This window comes from Rhipicephalus microplus, chromosome X, assembly GCF_043290135.1.
Source record: "Rhipicephalus microplus isolate Deutch F79 chromosome X, USDA_Rmic, whole genome shotgun sequence".
Taxonomy (NCBI): Eukaryota; Metazoa; Arthropoda; class Arachnida; order Ixodida; family Ixodidae; genus Rhipicephalus; species Rhipicephalus microplus.
Window position 1 is genome coordinate 115,573,156 of NC_134710.1, and position 22,969 is coordinate 115,596,124.

The following is a 22,969-nucleotide window of genomic DNA, read 5'->3' on the forward strand; positions in this document are numbered from 1 at the left end:
AGAAAATTGTCTCCGGGAAGGGCACAGCAGGGGACGCCAGCAAGCGCTCACCGAGAGGCATTTATCACTGCTTTGTTCATCTTTTAGTGTCGAATACTGCTATTGGATCTCTGCTGCGGCATGAAGTACGTAACGCGAACTCTAAGAGTCACTGACCGCTCCACTGCGGTGCTTTGATCAATTTTGCTGCGTGACAGCGACGAGCGAAATTCTTGGAGCCCACCGCATGCTAATCATGATTTCTTTTATTGGTTCCATGGACTCGACTTTTTTCTCTCTCACTTGCATACTTTACACTTTCTAAAATAATGTTCTTTAATCACAATCACATTTTCGTGACCACAGTCGTATTCCTATTCCGGTGAGGTGGATTGGTGTATCTTGTGCAGGAAGCTATTCTCGACGCACACGTGATAAACTTACAAATTCCGGGCAATTTGTATATAACAGTGTTAAATAAAAGTAATACGCAGTGGTCCAAACAATCCTCAAGAAGATTAATGAAAATAAAATAAAATATTATTTAAATATCACATTTGTTATCTATGATCTGTCATCTGTTATCTATGGCATCATAGATAACAGATGTGGCTCTCAAATTGCTGAAGGATGTATTGAGTGGCATATGGAAAAGGCCACGTTGACCAAGTCAACAAATATTACTTTCGGTCGGATCACACATAACAAAGTACAAGGGTCGCTTGCCTCTCTCTCATGAAAGAGCAAAACACTTTCGTGCTAAAAAACACATAGTATAATTCAAGACGCCCTCTAAAGTTAAACGCTTCCACAATTCAACGCTGAAAAGGTGCCCTTTTCTATTAACACAGGAATTTATGGTGGTTAGTGGTAATTTAAGCAGAGTGCATGTCATGCTCAGAATGTTGATGCATAGCTAATTGAGGGAATGTGTTGTACATTACCTCCATTAGCCTTAGCCTCCTTGTGGCGTTAAAACACCATTTCGGTCTCGATCAAAACAGCGTGATAAGCATGCCGCGCATTCAGTAAATCAATCATCAAGCCATGTGTGCGTATACTCACGTGCGTTATGTGACCGAGGCCTTCTGGAAAATCACTGGGAGAGTTTGGATCGTTGGGGTATAGCGACGTTGGCGTGCGGTCTCCGTGGCGAAACATCTGAAAATACCATTCATTTGCAAGAGCTTAGTTTCCGAGTACACCCTGATTGCACGTATACAGATTTCAATAGAAGAAAAGCACAGGGGTGCGTCACTTTTATGCTCGCTTTTTTTTTCATTCGCATATGTTCTTGCTATACCTTTTTTTTACCGTGTATGCAAAATATTAGGTACTATGACAGAATCTGTTTTCCAACAAAGTGGTGAGGCTCTTGTTACTTCACCGTGCCATACCAATGTGCACGTCTTTCGTAACGAATTGATCAAGGGGTGCTTCATTGCGGCCATTGAGAGCTTCGGTGTGTCAGGAATGCCCGCGCAAGCCGCGCTAAACATTCAAGTGAGCTCGCTGGTGACACTGCGCGAGCAAGTGTGCCGAATAACGTGCGACCGAGCCCCTATACACGTTGCACGGCGTGAACTGTGCCTGAAGTAGCATCGCCGCCTAAGAGGGAACAACGCCTGCAGCGTGACTCGAGCTAAAGACTTTGTGGATTGGTACTAAAGTAGCTGCGCGTTTGTGTATGCACATGCACGTAGTATCCGTATTCTACACCTGTAATAAAAGGTGCGCGCCATGACTAACGCATTATCGCTGCCCTCTTTGCGTGAGGGAGTTGCGGTGCTCGGAACTGGTTGCATTCATTCTCATCTGCACGTCCCTTACTTCATTTACAGAAGAGGTGGATGGGCGGCCAATCTGAATCGTAAAGAAAATCCGGCAAATGCGGACATGCGGTTCCAGCACCGCGCCGCCCTTTGGAGGGGTGCGCGCGAAAGCTCCAGTAGGCCGATCGCGGGGCGCGACACGACGCCAGAGACGGCGTTCTTTTCGGCGCGCCGTGCGCGTGATGGACGGCCTGCTTGGCCGCTGAATACCGGCGCGCAAGCGCCGCTCGTATTTCACCGCGTATTTCAAGCACCGCCGCTGCTGCCGCTCGCGCGTCAAGCGCGGGCGCTGACGCGTCCCGCTACCGCTTCGGCAGAGACGCAAAATGGGCGGCGGATACGTGACGCTTCTGCCGATGTGCGTGCTTCGACACCGACGGCCGATAAAGCGGCGCGATCGCCGTCCCACCTTTTTTTTTTTTTTTTGCAAGCGGCGTCGAGTCGGTTGACCGTAAGTTATCCACGCCACAGTTGTCGACTCCGCGGCTCTCGGTGGTCAGTGCAATAAATAGTACGAAAACGTAGTGGTCGGGCAAGCGGCGATTCAAGGTTTAAGGATTGCATCGGTGCTTTTCATCAAGCCATAAAACCGAAACAACGACCCATTATATCAATAACAAAAGCAATTGGACATGCAACCCTTTTTTTCATATTTACACGCGTACGTGCTGTTACGATGAAAATTACCCGCAACACTGCATCCGATTATTTTACACGTTGCGAAACGCCCTCATTCCGAAACAAACTCACCCTCTCATGTTATTATGACGGAAAAGGAAGGGAGTATTGGTGGCGGAGAGTCGCGGGGTCACCATCTGTCAAAAACACCTCGCTTGCAGGATTGCAAGCTAAGGCAAATAATATTTGGGTGATAAATGAATGGCTCATTCGTATAGGGAAATTCATTATTCGTGTCCGTAATACTCGGCTGAGTAAAAGCATGTATTGCGCGGAAAGCCACACAACGACGTCAATAATTTGTCGATTTTTGACGCCGAATACACCCCAACGTATCGTCAATACTTCTTTTTTTTTTGTCCGCGGTTAGTTTATTGTACGTCCGCGACTTACTAATGCACGTCACGGAAGCCTACAAAAGAGGATGACAAAGAAACATTTATTGGTATGATCTATCTATCTATCTATCTATCTATCTATCTATCTATCTATCTATCTATCTATCGATCTATCTATCTATCTATCTATCTATCTATCTATCTATCTATCTATCTATCCATCTGTCAAATTTTAGTGCTCTAGTGATCACTTCGCTGGCTTGACATATACCAATTATTTTATTGACATGTGGGGTTTAACGTCCCAAAACCACCATATGATTATGTGAGACGCCGTAGTGAAGGACCCCGGAAATTTCGACCACCTGGGGTTCTTTAATTGACATATACCGAAGTCATGACAAACATACCATTACGCACATTTTATGTGTTCATGCGAACCGTGATATATGCGCCCTCGTCTTTGCGCCCTTGTGGTCGCTGACTTGATATACACTAAATATTGCATTGTAGGGCATAATGGTATGAAAGAAAAATAAATGACATGTTGTAACAAATATTTCATGACATCAACGTAATGTAGGTGATGATATAAACGAAAAAATGTAATCGTGATTTCATTGCAATAGTTTTATTGCAATTTGTTGCAAAAGTTTAATTGCAAAAGTTTTATTGCAAAAAAAGTGGGTGAAAGGATAACCACCTCACGGCTGGTTATTCTTTCACCCACTTTTCTTTCTTCTTATTTACATTCCATTGGTTCTAATAACTTCTCCTGTACATTCCTTGGCATTACTGTCTGTTAGATCTCAATAATATTGTGTCAAACACTAAAAAACGAGCCCTTAGGTATACACTTCTTTCCCTTATATATATATATATATATATATATATATATATATATATATATATGTATATATATATATATATATATGTGTGTGTGTGTGTGTGTGTGTGTGTGTGTGTGTGTGTGTGTGTGTGTGTGTGTGCCATGACGTGCACTTCATTTGTTCGCATGCAAATATTGTGTAATAGTCCATTGCCACATTATATACCACATTAACTGAGCTATAAAATAGCTTTTCAGCGTCGCTGTTTACTAAGCGTGCCTGATGAACACGCTAATGTACACTTCTCCATTTTTGTGCATCCGCCTCGGAACACTTGGCTCAGGGTCAAACTGTATGCCCTCTCCTTGTTGACTGTTTCGCATAGCACCGATTCACACAGTGCGTGAGATCTGCTGATATTTTTTTTCTTTTTCCGTGTATGATTTCGTTTCACAGCGAAGCTGCGCATGGTTCGCTCCTCAAAATTTCTTGGCATCCTTCTCAGTGAAGCGTGGGAGGCTGCAATCTCCCGGCCGGACCTGGTCGAGTAGCGTCAACTCGTCGCTCGAGCCCGGTGGGTTGTCCAGGCCGAAGGGTTTTTGGAATAACGCACCCTCCCACCTTCACTCACAAGCTTGATTCAATAAATGTTTTCTCTCTCTCTCTCTCCTTCAGCAGCATGCGCTTTGTGACGAAGCCATCTTTGCACGTCTCAACCTTTATTCGAAAATGATCACTGTGCTTGACATATACCAATTGATTGATTGATATGTGAGGTTTAACGTCCCAAATCCCGCATATGATTATGAGAGACGCCGTAGTGGAGGACTCCGGAACGCGCCGTGAATTCTCAAGTTAAGGTTACCCTAACGTTACACCTAGTTCTGTTTAGTTCACGTGATTACTTGTTTATTTATTTAAAGCGTCCTTACAGGCCTCGTCCGAGGCATTCTAATGGGGGCATCACAAAATAAGTGATCACGTTTAAGAAAGAGAGGAATGAAAAGTCAGGGTACAAACCAGTCGAGAAGGACTGGTATGCTACCCTACGCTGGGGACAGCGGGAGGGGGGGTGGGATTTTGTCATACATACAGTGATACAGAATGAATTGGTTGAAAGCACACACATAGCTTCATAAATACAATAAAATATTACCTAACAATAATTGTAAGTAGTGATAATTGCAGCTAAAGATCCGGTTACTTTACCTTGAAATTTTAAGTATTTCGAAATTCCTATCGGCCGTAAATACTGGGGCATTTAGTGGGGAGCAATGTCACAGAAAATGGTTGTGATTCGTACTTTACGAGCATTATCTCGAAAAAATATAGCTGATGTTTGGCTTTTAAATTTTAGGGGCGAAGCTTTTTAAAGCTGCACCCGTTCGTCTCTCGTAGTCGTAGTGTGTAACCAGTGTTACATTTTTACCTGCAAGGTGGGGCCGGTGGGAGATTTCTCCTGTGCTTTGTTGCACAATAAAAAGTTCGCGGCGTGCGCGTTTTAACTAAAAGCCGAATGCTCCTGTCTCTCATTCCCCATTAGCAGCCATTGGCATGTTCCAGTAGGAAACGTCAGTAGAAGTAGAAGTGTTAAAAGCCGACCTCTGCAGTCTCGCATTCCCAGTAGCAGCCACTGTTTACCTGAAAGGTAGTGCCTGGTGATATTACTCCTGTGCGTGATTAAACAATACAAAATGTTTGTTCTAAAAGCCGTTGATTGATGAAATAAACCAACGAAAGACGCCAGATGTTTTCTAAAAGCAAAACAAAAAGACTCTAGATGTTTCTAAAGCAAAAGAAAAAGAAGACGCCAGCTGCTTAACGAAAGACGCCAGGTGTTTTCTAAAGCAATGGTTTTATAATCGAAACCATATCGATGCAGGTTTGTAGTTGCCGATGCTCGTTGCCATCGATGTGTGCTCGTTCGGTACATTGAGCACAATCTGAAAGAAAATGTTGCTACGTTATACTCGCTGGGCGTCATCTCTTTGGTTTTAGAAAGGTTTAGCGAGCGTTGGGCCGCAGTGCCATGAATACAGTGAACTAGTATATACCATAAACTCGAGGTGGTTAAAGGTGGGAAGTAGACCCGAAGCGCAAGCCGTAAGAAAGTGTGCATGTGCCACCTCTCGTTTAGTCCTTGGAATGTGCGGAGAAATAAGGGGAATATATGATAAAAAGATGCGAGATGGTGGTACTTGGAGTGTTGAATAGATGGACGAACGGACACACAGACAGATGAATGGACGAAGGCAGGGCCGGGTGCATGGATGAACGCAGGGACGAATGCACGAACAGACGCACGTGCGATTGGGTGGATGGACGCATGGACGGTCACACAGACAGACGCATGAACGAACGGAAGCAAGAATGAATGAACGGACGAATGATTCGCTCCACTCTCCATCATTCAAGCTGTGGATATGCTGCCATTTTTTATAAAGCACAGTATTGCACAAGTGAGATTTATAGTTGCGCTTTGTCACACGCAAAAAAAACTTGGGCTAGATTTTAATAACAGTATATCACAAAAATTACTTATTGGACTGGAATGTTGCAAGACATATTATACTGCGTGCAAGCACGATGTCTGCCTAGTAAGATATTCTATTTTAGTTCTGAAAGAAAAAAGTTTTTTATCTACAAAGGTTAACAAGTGCAATTAAAAGCGAACAGTCTATTTTTACGTATATAGAGTTTCACTCAGTTATTTACAAAGTGTGCTGCGGGAAAGAACACTGTTGACATAAACTTGTGCTTATGCTAACCTAACAATTTTGTTATAGTCACCACATACGAAACGCTGTTTCTGTATACAGAAGCAGATGCTTGGGCGAGTTGGTTTTGGTAGTTGACGGCGTGCGTCTACTTTGACGCTATGTGATGGCGTATAGCGTAGCACTATTTTGCTACCTTTTTTTCTATGTTCACGTGCTGCTCTGTACGCCGTCATGTGTGTAAAGGGCGTAATAAACATATGCGCCCTTGTTTCACTGTATGTCACGCAACCTTTACTAAAGTGTGCTTTTATATCACAACAGTGTCGTTGCATGCCTGCAGTCTGGTCAAGTCTTCGTAACTGTTCTTGCGGATGTTTCATTGGTCTCCCACAACACTGTCGCTAGTTGAAGGGATTGAGGTTAAGTCCACTATAACAGTGCCTATACCGGTGAGTGACATAACTCCGAATGAATAGGGCTGATGGTAAGACCGAAACAATTCTGTTATACTTTAGACCATGGTGCTGAGTAGACGCGAGGCACCAGGCACGTGCGCCGTAGCTGTGAGTGAGTGAGTGAGTGAGTGAGTGAGTGAGTATTCAACCGACTACATTGGTTGTGGCACGTTAACGCTAATTTGACTAATTTTGGCTTATTCGTATGGCGATGTTCTAGATTTGTATTTGTGCACGTAATATGCACATATCTAAACGCAAGCACAGTCACTGTAGTAACATCACGTATCAAAACGCAAACACAGGCGTTGGAATACTCATGTAACTGGTCAAAACTTGTTTCTTGTTTCAGTACAGATCATAGCAATAATTACAACACCTAATTTCCCTTGATAAATAACAATTATAAACACGTAATCGACACACATTTTCCCAAAACACACTAAGCCATCCAAAGCAATAATAATTCTGCGCGACTACATGTTAATGAAACACAACAGACCTGCGTGTCATACACAGTGGCACATCAGTTTGATCACGTTATTTTCTCTACTACCAGCTGTCTTCATCACCAACACGGAACGCAGTGCTTGATACTGTCAACATCCATACGCCCTCCCAACTCTAAACGGCAAGCTGTGGAGCTAAAGGTACAATTAGGTGAGTGTCACTCAGGTCCCGTTAATAAGGGAGGCGATCGCCGGGCTAATTCCAAGGGCCGAAGTATCGGCCCCCCGAACCGCACCACGAAAGCGTGGACAATTCAGAAGTGGTCGTTTTCGGCGCGCCAGCGGACGCCGGCTGTGGCCCAAAGAACAAGTCAGAGCGGAGAGTTAATCACAAACGAAATTATATTCTCAATAATAGCGAATCAAAAAAACAATACACAAGTATGCACGCTCCACAATAGTTGCATACAATATATCACCAATCGAACAACGTACTACACAGTACAATCGGCCACACTCGGAACAACGGACACAGACAACAATACGCACGACAATGCAGTCGCATGCATTGAACAACCAAGACACTTAAAGACTAAAGAGATAGAAAAACCTATTCAGTCCAAAGTTCTTGGAACAAAAGTCTGTATGATACTCTTCCGAGAATCACTCACTCAAAGTCCAGCGTTGTTGTCGTTCCGCTGCCCACGAAGTTTCTCTTCCAGGAAACCTCGCGTCTTCAATAGGCCACTCTCCAAGCTTCAAACTTCTTCACCGGAAACACGTCGGCTCCACACACGCAGCTGTTGCCACGCGTCTTCGCTCGATAGCGGTAAACACACACTCTTGCCTGTAGCTCGAGTCGTCACCCCTCAGGTGGAAATCATCTTCTTCTCCTGCTTTGTCTCCACGGACAAAACCTTCGCCGACTACACGGCGGAATCCCTACGCGCTCTGGCGCTAACTTCCGTCTTCTCCTCCGAAGTTTCTCTTCCAAGAAACCTCATGTCTTCTCCTGCTTTGTCCCTACGGACAAAACATTCGCCGACTACACGGCGGGATACTCTGCGCGCTTTGGCGCTAACTTCCGTCTTCTCCTCCGAAGTTTCTCTTCCAGGAAACCTCACATCTTCTCCTGCTTTGTCCCTACGGACAAAACCTTCGCCGACTACACGGCGGAATCCCTACGCGCTCTGGCGCTAACATCCGTCTTCTCCTGCTCTCTCGTCTCGGCCGCTCGATTAAATACCTTCCGCGCGAGATTCCAGAAGGTTCTCCTCATTTCGTCGGCGCAATATGCAGCGAAGGCTGGGGAGAGGGCGAGACGGTTCGAATGCCCTCCGAGTCGGATGACTCATCTCGGCATGACCACGCCTCTTTCTTTCTGGACATTTCGAGTGCTTGCTCGGCCACCGATGTGGGGTGAGGAGGTTCGTCAACGAAGCCACGCTTCCGAGGAGAGAGCGCGCGCCCGGGTAGCCTTGGATGTTTGTTTTCTTTTTTTTTGACCTCGCGGCGTCTCTCCCGCACGTTATCGCAAGAATTTGGTGGCGCGCCCAATTTTAGCGCTCTTTCTGTGACACTGCCTCCCACTTTAAGAATATTATCTCATAATATTCAAAACCACACAAACGAGCGCGAACAGTCACCACACACTCTGAAAGACTGTAACACAAACCGTCGCTCATGACACTTCACATTCACAATAGATTGCTCAATACAATCGTACATTGTAGTTCAATTCAACAACACAAGAAATATAGCCACAGGTACAAGACTACAACACTTCATCACACATTCCAAACAATACAAACATACAAAGTTCTCTCATTACAACAATTGTACAATAACATCACCATAACAAACATTTGGACTCACTCGACATACAGTTGTGACACAGGATAAGAACCACATTAACTTAACATAAAGCACTGTCAAACACCATTCAAATTGACTTCGACACCTATCCGGTGCATTTCGAGCGGCGCTTGCGCCCCTGTTTGCGGTGCTCTCTCGATCTCTTCTTATTGTTTTTGCTCGTTTTGTTCCGGCGAGCCCCTCCCAACGACGGTATCTGAGGCGGCGTCTCAGCCATCGTTGTCACTTCCGACACTGCTAGCGGGTCATGACGCTCAACCGATCCTGTCCGGTTATTCACCCGCTTGTTCATTTTCCGACATTGGGCCTGGCTGGCCGACTCCGTCATCTTTACACTGTCGGCCGGTTGGGGTCGTGCCGACGTACGTCCAGCTGCCCAGCACATGAACTCATTCAACACGATCATCTTCTCATTCACTGTCTCTTGCACCGCGGCTTCACCTTGGGCTCTAGTTAGAACCGTCACGGGCTGCTCCTCCACTGTATCTCGCGATCGCTGGGTTGGCGAGGGCTCTATCTTAGGGTCTTCTCCCAAACATTCCGGATCATTCGGTCCTCGCGCCCCGTCGATGATTCCGATGACAAGGTCGTACAGGGGGGTCGTCATGCATAAAGCAGTAACCTTCCCGCTGAAGTACGGGGTTTCAACCTCAATTTCTGCTTCGGGAAGCATCCAAACCGTACGGTCAATTAGGCAAACCGGTTTCGTTTTGCCTGGTAACTCACTCTCCCGCACCAGATTTCTCCGCACGATAACAGTGGAGCTGCCGGTATCTCTTAACACCGTAATCCTTTTGTCTGCAATTTTTCCAGGCAGCGTTGGCATTCCCTTCGAAACACCGGTTGGCTGTTTTGTCATTACAGCACCCACAATAGGGATTTTCTCCTCATTTGTCAACTCTACAAATCCGTCGGTGACGGCATTATCATCGGATTTCGGTGCTGCTAGCACACAGGACACCTGGTGAGTTTGACTCGCTCCGTTTCGACATGCGTCTGTTTTGTGCCCAGTCTGACCACACTTGAAACATTTTACAACCGTGGGGCTCGTGAAGTTAGTTCGGCAGTTTTTAGCACGGTGACCCACTCGGTTAAACAGAAAACATCGCGGAATGCTCTCCTGTGCATGCTTCTTTTCTTCGGGAGCCGATTTCTTCGAATCTTCGGGACAATCCTTCTTGACCTTGGCCAAATTAGTGCCACCTTGCGCTTCCAAGAATTGATCAGCCAATTCAAGCATTCCTTCAAATGACTTAGCTTTCCTCTCTTTCAAGTACAGCGACAGGCTTGAATGGCAACTAGTAAGAAATTGTTCTCTAATTAGGAGCTCTCTAAGCTCATCGTACTCCTGCGCTGTCCCTGAAAGTTGAATTCATCTGTCGAAATAATGGCAAAGTCGGGCGGCATACTGCGTAGCCGTCTCACCATCAGCTGGCTTTCCTGTCTGAAATCGGTCCCAGAATCCTTCCACAGTAATTCTAAATCGCTTCAGCAAAGCAGCTTTCACCTTTGCATAGTTGGCTGCATTGGTCGGCGTCAGCCTACCGTATACACTGAGTGCTTCACCACTCAAGCAAGTACTCAAAGCAGTTGCCCATTGATGCTCCGGCCAATTCTGGCTCCTTGCAATTGTCTCAAATCTGTGAAGGTACGCGTCAAGGTCGTCCTTCCTTTCATCAAAAGCTACGAGCAGCTTGCTTGGGTTCAAGCGGAAGCCATGATCTTCTCGTTCGCTGCTTTCAACTCTAGCTTGGACCGGAGTTTCACTTCACTGTTGCAAACGGAGCCGCTCGAGTTCTATCTCGTGCTGTCGCTGCCGTTTCCTTTCCTCTGTTTCTTTTTTCGCCCGCTCAGCCGCCAGTCTTTCTCTCTCCAGCTCCAACTTCAATTGCTGCTCTCTTTCTTCTCTCAGCTGTCGCTCCTTTGCCTCTCTTTCTTCTCTTACCCTCTCAGCTGCCAGCTTTTTTCTCTCCAACTCCAACTTCAATTGTTGCTCTCTTTCTTCCTTAGCCCTTTCAGCGGCCAGCCTTTATCTCTCCAACTTAGCTGCTTTTTCTTTCTTGGCCCTCTCAGCTGCCAACTCTCTCGTTCCAACTGAGCTTCTTTTTCTTCCTTTTCCCTCTCAGCTGCCAACCTCTCTCTCTCCAACTCTGCTGCTTTTTCTTCCTTGGCTCTCTCAGCTGCCAACTTATCAATCTCCACCGCCTCTTTCTCCTTCTGGCTTACCCACTTCCGTAGTTCGGCGCCAGAAAGACCCATCTTCTCACCAAGAGCTACTAACTTTTCTAGATCCATGGTGTCTCGCAAATAAAGTCTTGCTGCGTGCAAAAAGTATCTGCCTAAATCAGTATATCGGAACACTCCCCTGCACTCGTCAACGAGAACGCTGAGCAACACACAAAATCGTTCCGATAGCACTATCAACAACTCGAGGCTCTTTCTCACTACTCTGGACACACTGTGCACCAAAAAGTCCTGTCGCGGACGCCAGATTATTTGTCACTCATGTCCCGTTAATTAGGGAGGCGATCGCCGTGCTAATTCCAAGGGCCGAAGTATCGGCCCCCCGAACCGCACCACGAAAGCGTGGACAATTCAGAAGTAGTCCTTTTCGGCGCGCCAGCGGACGCCGGCTGTGGCCCATAGAACAAGTCAGAGCCGAGAGTTGATCACAAACGAAATTATATTCTCAATAATAGCGAATCAAAAAAACAATACACAAGTATGCACACTCCACAATAGTTGCATACAATATATCACCAATCTAACAACGTACTACACAGTACAATCGGCCACACTCGGAACAACGGACACAGACAACAATATGCACGACAATGCAGTCGCATGCATTGAACAACCAAGACACTTAAAGACTAAAGAGATAGAAAAACCTATTCAGTCCAAAGTTCTTGGAACAAAAGTCTGTATGATACTCTTCCGAGAATCACTCACTCAAAGTCTAGCATTGTTGTCGTTCCGCTGCCCACGAAGTTTCTCTTCCAGGAAACCTCGCGTCTTCAATAGGCCACTCTCCAAGCTTCAAACTTCTTCAGCGGAAACACGTCGGCTTCACACGCGCAACTGTTGCCACGCGTCTTCGCTCGATAGCAGTAAACACACACTCTTGCCTGTAGCTCGAGTCATCACCCCTCAGGTGGAAATCATCTTCTTCTCCTGCTTTGTCTCCACGGACAAAACCTTCGCCGACTACACGGCGGAATCCCTACGCGCTCTGGCGCTAACTTCCGTCTTCTCCTCCGAAGTTTCTCTTCCAGGAAACCTCACGTCTTCTCCTGCTTTGTCCCTACGGACAAAACCTTCGCCGACTACACGGCCGGATACTCTACGAACTCTGGGGCTAACTTCCGTCTTCTCCTCCGAAGTTTCTCTTCCAGGAAACCTTACAACTTCTCCTGCTTTGTCCCTACGGACAAAACGTTCGCCGACCTCACGGCGGAATCCCTACGCGCTCTGGCGCTAACTTCCGTCTTCTCCTGCTCTCTCGTCTCGGCCGCTTGATTAAATACCTTCCGCGCGAGATTCCAGAAGGTTCTCGCCATTTCGTCGGCACGATATGCAGCGAAGGCTGGGGAGAGGGCGAGACGGTTCGAATGCCTTCCGCGTTGGATGACTCAACTCGGCATGACCACGCCTCTTTCCTTCTAGAAATTTCGAGTGCTTGCTCGGCCGCCGATGTGGGGTGAGGAGGTTCGTCGGCGAAGCCACGCTTCCGAGGGGAGAGCGTGCGCCTGGATGCCTTGGATGTTTGTTTTCTTTTTTTTCTTTTGACCTCGCGGCGTCTCTCCCGCGCGTTATCGCTAGAATTTGGCGGCGCGCCCATTTTTAGCGCTCATTCTGTGACAGTGAGTTATTCATGGAGAAACAGGTCGTATGGTGCCCGCGCGCAACAATTGCGGCGGTGGGCTACTTGTGAACGCACCAGGCCACACATTTGCATCTGAAAGAGCAAATTGGACACGGGGGGGAGACAAAGAGTGCCACACCGCCGAGCAAACGCATGCATTGAGAGGAAGAAGACGAAGAGGAAGATTAACGGGCTGGCGTTGATCGGTTACTCACGACGTGTAGCTGGCGTAAGGTGCTCGCCTCGCCACACTGCTGTATGCTGCGGGCCGCGGCGCCGGCCGCGAAAACCAGGAGACACGCAAGCTTCATGTTTAGAGGCAGCAGCGGGAAATGCTCTAAGCGGCTGGCCTTGCGGTCTCTGTTTTTTAAGGACTGGCACTCAAGGACAGCACGGCGCGAGCTTACGGCTGCCGGCGCGCGTGCACAAGTGGCGGGCCCCCGCTTGACCAATCAGCACGGTCAAATTCGGCGGACCGCCCGCTTTGGCACCGCACCGCCGGTTTCTGATATCGTCCAGCTTGTCAGAGGTCTCCTACTCGGTCACAACCCTGTAACACCATTGTTTCCGAAGCACGACTAGCAAAAGAGACAAGGTGGCAAACCCAAGAAGCCGCTGCGTTCGCTCGAACCGTAAAGAAGGTCAGCCAAGACGTCCCCGTATTGTGTTCTCCAATGTGTTTGTGGTGATGCCCGGGATAACGGTAGTGGAGCAGACGAGGTTCTTGACTTCCGAGTTATGCTGATATCTAGCGAACGTAGGCTGAACGATGAAGACAGCGTGCTTTTTTAATATAATTATTACTATTTTGTGCTCGTGTAGGTCGATTCTGATAGTCGTGCATACGAAGCAATATAGCACGCGTATACACGCTTTCCGGCCAGCTGCGATTCCCACCAGTGCAGGTGCGTTGGTACTACAGCAATACGCGTCAGTTGCTATTGCAAAAGCGCCATATGCAGTCCATTTTCTCCCGCTTTTCGAAGCTCATTGGAGCATGTCATACTTGGCATGCACAAAATAACTCACTCGGCCGAGTACGAAATTGTGTCCATTTCCCTCAATCACCTTCTTCCTTTCATTTTTCATTTTCTTCTTCTAGAAACAATCTGTTTAATTAAACATTACCAAACCAATCTGGTGTTGTTCATAATGTGCGTGGCTGATGCAGGCTTCCGACGGATCTTCGTAGCGAAGCTAACGTGCGGACGTTTTTAATTAACTAGATCCTAGTTTACCAGGTCGTGGAGACACCAGCAAGAAAAGCATATGGAGTGCAGAACATAAAGCTTTACCGTGTAAGTAGAGCAGGAAAAAAGAACTGCAAGATGTATCACACTACTGGGTCATTCACTTTTCTCATTGCTGTAGGAATATTCCTAAATCACTAAGCGGAGAGGGGATAGCTAGCTGTAGGCAGCTATGATGCAACAATGCGTGACGACGCGGTACAGCGCGGCGCCATGTCCACTTGTCTTTGTGTTTTTTTTTTTGCTCTGTTATATATGATGAATCTGCACCAACTCGCCCAGTTTTCCAAGTTACTTAAAGCATGTTCGACTGCCGTCATCATGAAGACACGGGTGTGCTGTGAACACGAGCCGTTTTCTCAAAGATTCACGTGTTGCTCCAGAGGCAATGGCAAGGAGCATCAGCTTAGACGACACCGTTGCGCTTGTCTCTGACAGCGAGGTGGAAAGTTCACGCACGCCCACCTCATGGTTTGAAAAAGCAACTCGAACTGCAGCGGCGTCCGTGAGACGTTCACATAATTGGGAGGTGAGTCATGACATCCAATATATAGCTGCCAACCAGAGGCAAGTTAACGAGCTCACATATGCTGGAAAAGGAAAATACAAGTGCGACAACAGATACACTATGTCATAAATCACACTATACAATATATATATATATATATATATATATATATATATATATATATATATATATATATATATATATATATATATGGGATATGGCACAACGGGAGCGTTGTCAACAAGGATAAATATATTTATTTCCCAACAGTTTTGGGAGGGGTCCTCCCTTCATCAGGGGATGAGTTATACATCCCATACCTTCACGAAGACTAACTGGCCTATTTAAGTATCACTCCCACTATATATATATATATATATATATATATATATATATATATATATATATATATATATATATATATATATATATATATATATATATACATATATATATATATATATATATATATATATTAAAAATTAAAAACGGCTGGTTATTTTTCCACCCACTTTTCTCTCTTCTTATTTACATTTCATTGGTTTTAATAACTTCCCCTATACATTCCTCGGCATTACTGTCTGTTAGATCTCATTAATATTGTGTCAAAACACAGAAAAACGAGCCCTTAGGTATACACTTCTTTCCCCTATTCATTAACGAGGTTCTTGTACTGGCAGACTTGGTGTCATTAGGTTGTATACGAGGGCCTATTGATCAGCTGCCCACTCGTGATAAATTCACGTGCTACGTGACGCCCCACATGCGCATAAAAGAGTGTTTCACCATCGTCGCTTGGCTTATAGATGGCGCTGACTGACACCCCTACTTCTAAATTCACATACAAACCCAAAAAAGTAGATGGAGGGAAGGCCGCTGTGACAGCTCAATGGTTAGAGCATCGAACGCGTTATTCGAAGGTCGTAGATTCGATTCCTGCTCACGGCTGGTTATTTTTTCACCCATTTTTCTTTCTTCTGATTTACATTCTATTGGTTCTAATAACTTCCGCTATACACTCCTTGGCATTACTGTCTGTTATATCTCATTAATATTGTGTCAAAACACGGAAAAACGAGCCCTTAGGTATACACTTCTTTCTCTTATATATATATATATATATATATATATATATATATATATATATATATATATATATTTATATATATATATATATATATATATATATATATATATATATATATATATATATATATATCTTGCTTTTCTTTTCTCTCTCCGGTGTTTGTTGGTTGCTGTGCTTCGCTTTGGTTCTTGACCGTGCACTATCCCCAATATCACTACGGCTACGTTGTTTTTAGTTGACGTAGTTGATATGTAATTTATTTTTGTATATTTCTGCGAATTGAAATTTTGCTCTTCCATTCATTGATACAGTGTTGTTTCCCATTTATGACATTTAACATGCCCCTCCTTTTGTAATGTGAAAACCATGAGGGTAAAATAAATAAATCAATAAATAAGTATAAATATTGTGGTAATGAGTGCATCCCTACAAGATTCAGCAACACTATGCTATATTGTGCTGAGTTATATAAGAATATGTATGTAAAGGTTGTTACATTATGTCAAAGTCGGATTGTGAACTGCGGAACCACAATTGACGTTGTCGGAACATATTTTTTTCCGAAGTAGTTTCGAGTACAGGAGTGGCTCTGTGGTAGAATACTTGGCTGGCAACAAGGCTGGGCCAAATACACAGTAAACAAGTCCGGAATGCAGATTTCGTATACAGGCACTAGAATCCTAAAACAAATACTGAGATACATATGAATCTGTCGTAAAGGGATAGTTTCAAAACTCCTAAACAAAAAGACAAAAAAATGTTCCGGATTACAAATACAACAATACTAATACTAGAATACTTTATTGATTTCGGGAAGGTTGATGCAGCAAAATGACATTAATTGGTCGAGGATAACGATGTAATTAAATTTCACTTCATTAAAACTTTCAAATCAAGTCTGTCTTCTGCTTCAATCATTAACGAACACGACGGAATTAGGAAAAAGTATACATTTATTCTAGACACTAGATCTGTCCTTATGAGGAGGTTGCGTTAAAATTCGCTCAAGCAACAGCGTGTAACTTCTCAAATAGACTTTCTTTTAGACAACATCTGTTCGGTCTCACTAGAATCGCGAATTGTCGTGGCGCTCGAGAAAAATAGCAGCTTAGAGAGACCACGGCTTTGTCGGCAGAGTGTAAAATCACTGCTTGGGCAAATCTGCCTTCACGGCATCGGGAGCTTTGGCCCATGAGCCATTCTGTGGGTTGAGAAACCCTTCCCCGCCACTCGTCGACAGCCGCGTGCCTTTGCTTGGCTCGGCTTAAAGATTTTTTTTTGCTTCTTACAAAAACAGATCACCTTATTTACGAAAAAGGAAAAAGCAACGAGATACCCGTGTCCTGTGCAGAATCGCGTTATACTTGATTAATTTTAAATGTATTTCACTACTAAGATGCAAATACAATTTCTCGAGGTATCGATACAAAAATACAGACACTCAGAAGTCAAATAAAGAAGCCTTTTGACTTGTGATTCAAACACCCTTCTTCTTCTATTATTCTCGAATGCGGCGTCAGCTTTTACACGAGTATAAACAGTGCGCCCTAGCTATTTAGTCAAAGTTTTAAAATGTGCCGACACACGCCACTTGCAGTCTGTTTACTGCAGTAGGGAGAAATACCTTTACCTGATATGGGTATGGATTTGTCTGTGTCTGTAATTTTGTCTTTTAGAGCCTATATTTCTGGGTTCCCCAGTGCGAAGGTATGCGCGGTTGTCAGGAACTACATTAAAAGAACTAATCGGTTGAATGAGTAATCAGGTTATTATCCAAACGTGTCTATAACCGTATATACGTATAAAAAGTCAGGGTATTGCTTTTTTAAGGAAAAAGTTTTTCTCTTTTTAATTTAAATAAGTATATCTATTAGATAAAGCACCATGACTTCTTTGGCAATCTGTAATAGTTTTATTATACAAGCTCCGTTATTCTAAAACTGCACATTATTTTATAAAGTCACTCAACTCTTGGCCAATCCCCCACAAGGGTATGCGTCGCCGGCAACAGGTGAACAAGAACAAGAACAAGGCTGTCGGATGATTGTGTTGTGCAGCCACTTCGACGCTTCTGACTGTGCCTGTTGTATAGTCTGTAAATACATCCTGTATATATTTCAGACAATCTTGTAACAACAAAAACATTCATTTTTTAAATTTTCTTCAAATATAATAACAAGGTAATGTTTGTGCCTCGAACGAAGTTGTAAGCAGCGCGAAAACGGTTTGGTTTAGTTTCATGAGCTTTAATGTGCCGAAGCGAGTCAATGTTTGCGAGATGCTGTAGTTCCGGGCTCCATATAATTTAGACTGCTAAGCATACTTTAATGGAACTTGTTTTCTCATGAACAGAGAGAGTGCCGTTAAAATTTTTGCAACTCGTTAAGTAAGAGCAGAGTTGCAGGGATTCACCACACACTTAAACGGACACTAATGATAACAAAATAAATTTTTTTAATTGACAAACTGCACTTTGAAGCAAAGTGGGGGTACGAGCTCGTCGGTATTTTATTTTTTAGGGTAAATACAGCGCAAGGGAAGACACGGGACCACGATATGAATGGAGACGAATGCTGACTCCCAACTGAACTTTATTGTCAAGAACAAGCAATTCTTGTCCCTGATTTATTGGTTTCGAGTGGTTGCTCATGTCAGCTTCGAGTTTTTGGATAGGGGGTGTTTTTTATCACATGCTGTCGTTTTCATAAATTCTGTTTTTCACAATAAAGTTCTGCGTGAAGTCAGCGCTCCACTCTGTTTGTAGCGTTGTTCCGTGTGTTCTCTCCCGCTGTACTTACTCTCCACACTGTGAACTCTAATGCCATAACTGTCACTTTTGTAAGTTCACTTTTAGCAGAGAAAACCAAAGTTCAAGTTTAAAGACGGATAACATAATACCGTAAGATCTGTTAGAGTTATCCGGTAAAAAGACGAGTCAAATAAACCGCCTTCTCATAAACACCCACGCACAGATATTACCTAACTCGTCTCCAAACAGCTCTACATGCTTGCGCAATAGATGCACAGGAATCTCCTAGCAAGAATATTGACCAGCGTGTACCGAAGCGTAGGAACTCTCTTAAAGACCACTGATAACCTCCCAATTTAAATATAAAAGGAAGTTTTTCCACAGTTAAAGACATCAGTCAATATTTTAGAAAATGAAGCAGCCTAGGCCGTGCTTTATTCCCTGGATAATATTTATACCAGGCGTGAAACTATGTCATAAATGATCCCAGTCCAGTGTTTCACATGAACTCCACTCCGTTCAGCTCAAGTTCATGGAGCGCGAGGAAGTTTCAAGAAGCAATCTCCTCCAAAGACGTCACTCAGCTGACAAACTTGAAGAAGCATTTCAGTCAGTGCCAAGCCGTGTCGCCGAAGCTGAGGAGATTGCCCATTCTTGGCACTTTCAGTGTGTTAAGGGAGACCTTGAGTCGCAGAACCCCCTCGAAAGTTGTGTCTTTCATAAACGACAGTTGATGTGGCGGGATCAATGTGAGCAGATCTTTCAACTCCAGGTCTCCTAAAACCTGGCTCTCAGCACTGGCGCCTGCAGCGTACAGGTGAAACAGACACGAAGCCAGTGTCTTCAGTCCGGTCCCACCGAGTTCAAGGCCAAGGTCGGCTCGCTCCAGGGAGAATACATTCAAAGTCGCTGAGTGAGACTCCTAGGGTGCGATCACTAGACACTCGCTGTAGGCCTAGTGGCACGATGTCCTCTTGGCCTGTCAAGGTGAGGCAGACACGACCTAATAGAGGGAAGTTTTTAGCTTCGTGGCTTTGCGTGAATTGCAGCAGTCGGCCTAGGTTGTATGCTGTGAAGTCGGACAAGTTCAGTTTGAAGCCGTTAAAAAATGGGAGTAGTACATCGGTTATACAGGGAATTTCCACCATCTGCTCCCAAAGCTGCCCGTGAAGCATGTTAAATCCTGACCACTCTGTGATGCGCCGGTCAAAGAACATCTCGCTTTCCAGCAACTGCTTTCGGGTCATCAGCTGGTACAGTGTGCCATTCATGAGTAGAAGAAAGGGTGGCATCTGCTTGCAGATGCCACCCTCCCGATGCTGACCACCTCCTGGAGTTCGGCGAGGCCCATGTGGACGACCTTTCACTGCAGCACTCACATCACCTCATGAGAGAAGTTCTGCAACCGTATACCGTTGTGGCGGCTGTGTAGCTGTGGTAGCGTGTAGTACATGTCGGTCGTGTGGCGGGGCAGGTGTCCAGCGATAGATGCGGTCTCTTGAACGTAAGACACGCCTTCGTCATAGTTGGAACCGAACGGCCCGCTTGATGGAGTTGGCAGCCCTGGGTAGGAGACACAGGATAGAGTAGGGCATGATCACACCGACCATAGAATATAATAGGGCATGAGCACACTCGTAAACTATAACCACGACGACTCGAGAGACAATTGTCGCATCAAATGTTGCGAATATAGAGCCTGTATAATAGTCGTAAAACCATTTTAGGTATGTAAACGGGAACCATGATGCATGTCCGAGAATAGAAAGAGTCCCCCAACGAGGGGAAAAGACAATTTCACAGGAGCTCTCTGAGAGCAGCGCTTGTTGAGAGTGTGTGCGTGCTGCTGTGTTTGCCGCATTGCTGTTTAATCATTTTTATTGGCATAAGTGGGGACTATCCTTACATAAATGTCAGTGAGTGCAATTTCAGAGGCATCTTATACGCAATGAAGCATGGAGGTCGGGCTGAAGACGTTCACTCGTGATTGATTAGGTGGCTATGCTCAAGAGGGTAATGTAAACCACTGAAGCTAAAGAAGAAAACGTTCGGAGTAAATTGAAGTTACTCATTTCCTCCTCACACAATCGTACGGTAACTGCTCGTCGCATTCACACACAGATGCATGCATCATGCATAGATCGAGCAAAATATAAACTAGTCGCGACTCATCGAGAAATAAGCTAAGGTGTAGATAGAGGAACACCACGGAAAGAAACAAAGAGCACAGAGGCCGCTAATGGTGTTTGTGTAGTCCAGTTAGTTTTGTTGTTTCGTGTTTTCACGTCCCACTTTCTTTTATAGTCCACCATACATTTGCGCCATGCGCAGGGTGTTGGAAGCTCGACCTCGATGAAATTCTTCTCTCCAACCCTGATTAGGTCGCTATAACTACAAGGTTTCTTTAGGGGCGAATTAGCGCAGCACGCTAATAATATACCAAAACTAGTGCAGTCCCAAATTAGCAATATAAATGGCAGTAAACGTTCCTATTTAAATCTAATTGTTTTTTTTATTTTTACAGTTAAGCAGACTGTTGATGTTCTGTGTAAATGTTTGTTTCATCTGACGTCTAGTGAATTCTTACTTCACAAAGCGGTGAAAGCTTTTCTTTTGAGGCATCAGATGTGTACATCTGTTCTATGTGCTATCGTTATTTAAAAGAGGGGAGCTTAAGGTATGAGCTACACTAAAAATAATACATACCTTTAATATCCAGCACCGAAACTTCTTCGTCAGCTGCATCCTAAGCTTCCTTTCGAACAGTTGCGTTGCTGTCGATCGTAGCAAGGCATCTGCAAAGAATGGCAGAAAGTATGAGTTCTATTTCAACATTCTTTCGTTCTGAACTGCAAGCTATTCGCGTAAAGAAGAAAAAACTCCGAAACAAGCTTGGTTACACTTTGAAATGAACTTTTGTCTAAAGTTTCTCAGAGGACCACCGGAAGAAGAGTTTTCGGAGGATCAGCGAGACCGTCCTTGGCGCACAAAGCGTTGAACACATTCTTGTGTGGCTTGAGGAAATGTAGGGTGTGGGGCCCCTAACGCCCCCTGTCAAGTGGTTTTTGCCTCGTGGCTCATGTGTTTCGCGCATTGGACGCATTTTGGGTTCAGAATTACCGAGCGGTAGGTGGCGTGGTGCTCGCGAGCGTTCATCACCACCATCATCGGGATTAGAACGGTGGCGCCGGCAGGGACGCCTGGCGGCAAGCCATGGTGGCGGCACGGAAGAGTTGAGTGGGTCTTTATTATTATTATTATTATTATTATTATTATTATTATTATTATTATTATTATTATTATTATTATTATTATTATTATTATTATTATTATTATTATTATTGGCGCAAGAGCCATATTTGGCCAAAGAGTGCCATGAAAAATAGCAAAAATTGTAAAATTTGTTGGTCTATTACTAAGGTGTGTAGGTATGCGGGCTATGATAATGCTACGTGACTGTATAGTGGCCTGAAATTCCACACCCTAAAGCGGATAAAACACATAGATACTAAAAAAAGGAGAATGACATGACGCTTGGAGTAGGACTGAATGACAAGTGATCGTAGAAATAAAATCATAGAAGGATAACAGCACGAATGCCTTATCAACAACCCTTGTGTCCAATGGCCACCAGGCAGTTGCTTTTTATTGTAGTTACCGCAGCAGCAACCTCCACTCGTAGGTCGAGCTATGGATTGCCTGGAAAGATGACGTAAAAGCTGTTTATATCTTTTCTTTTGATATGTGGTGTTTAACGTCGCAAAACCACCATATGATTATGAGAGACGCCGTAGGGGAGGGCTCCAGAAATTTTGACCATTTGGGGTTCTTTAACGTGCACACAAATCTGAGCACACGGGCCTACAACATTTTCGCCTCCATCGAAAATGCAGCCGCTGCAGCCGGGATTAAATCCCGTGACCTGCGGGTCAGCAGCCTTAGCCCTAGGCTGTACTTTAGCCACTAGGCCACCTTTTTTATCTTAGCCACTAGGCTAACCCGGCGGGACTTTTATACTTCTTAAAAATGCGAGCAATGATTTTTACTTAAGAAGTGGCTCTTTACATATGAGCATTGACGGATGAAGTGGTATTTGATGTCAGTGGAGAAGCAGGAAATGTTCTTGTCTAAGAGCATCCAATTCGTTGTATTTAATTAAAATATGAAGCAGGCTGAGTGGGTCGCCGCATCTGTCACACACGGGAGGATCACCACCGGACAAAAGCGGTATGAATGAGTGCTGTGGGCGTGTCCTATTTGTAGCCTTGTGTTACTTGAGTGTGGCGTGATCTTGATACCGGCGGCCAAGTTCCAAGGCTCGGTTTGATAACATGTAATTTATTTCATGTCTGCT

At 44.7% G+C, this 22,969-nt stretch overlaps 2 protein-coding genes across 4 annotated transcripts in view; both read right to left on the reverse strand.

The window, feature by feature from the left end:
• The window catches only part of LOC119175468 (testicular acid phosphatase homolog), a 32,419-nt gene extending 19,081 nt beyond the window's left edge, over positions 1–13,338 (reverse strand). The window contains exons 1-2 of the mRNA XM_075881272.1: positions 13,237–13,338; positions 1,045–1,140 (exon numbers count right to left, since the gene is read on the reverse strand). Coding sequence (XP_075737387.1) covers positions 1,045–1,140; positions 13,237–13,332 — 192 coding nt within the window. The 5' untranslated portion in view covers positions 13,333–13,338. The remainder of the gene's footprint in view (positions 1–1,044; positions 1,141–13,236) is intronic.
• Positions 13,339–18,300: 4,962 nt separating this feature from the next.
• LOC142775703 (nephrin-like) overlaps positions 18,301–22,969 on the reverse strand; it is a 536,671-nt gene continuing 532,002 nt past the window's right edge. For 2 of the 3 annotated variants that reach the window (XM_075877449.1, XM_075877448.1), the window contains exon 11: positions 21,323–21,410. In XM_075877449.1, coding sequence (XP_075733564.1) covers positions 21,362–21,410 — 49 coding nt within the window. In that variant the 3' untranslated portion in view covers positions 21,323–21,361. Of the gene's footprint in view, positions 20,179–21,321; positions 21,411–22,969 lie in introns of those variants that run through there. The other variant, XM_075877447.1, reaches the window with a different exon arrangement.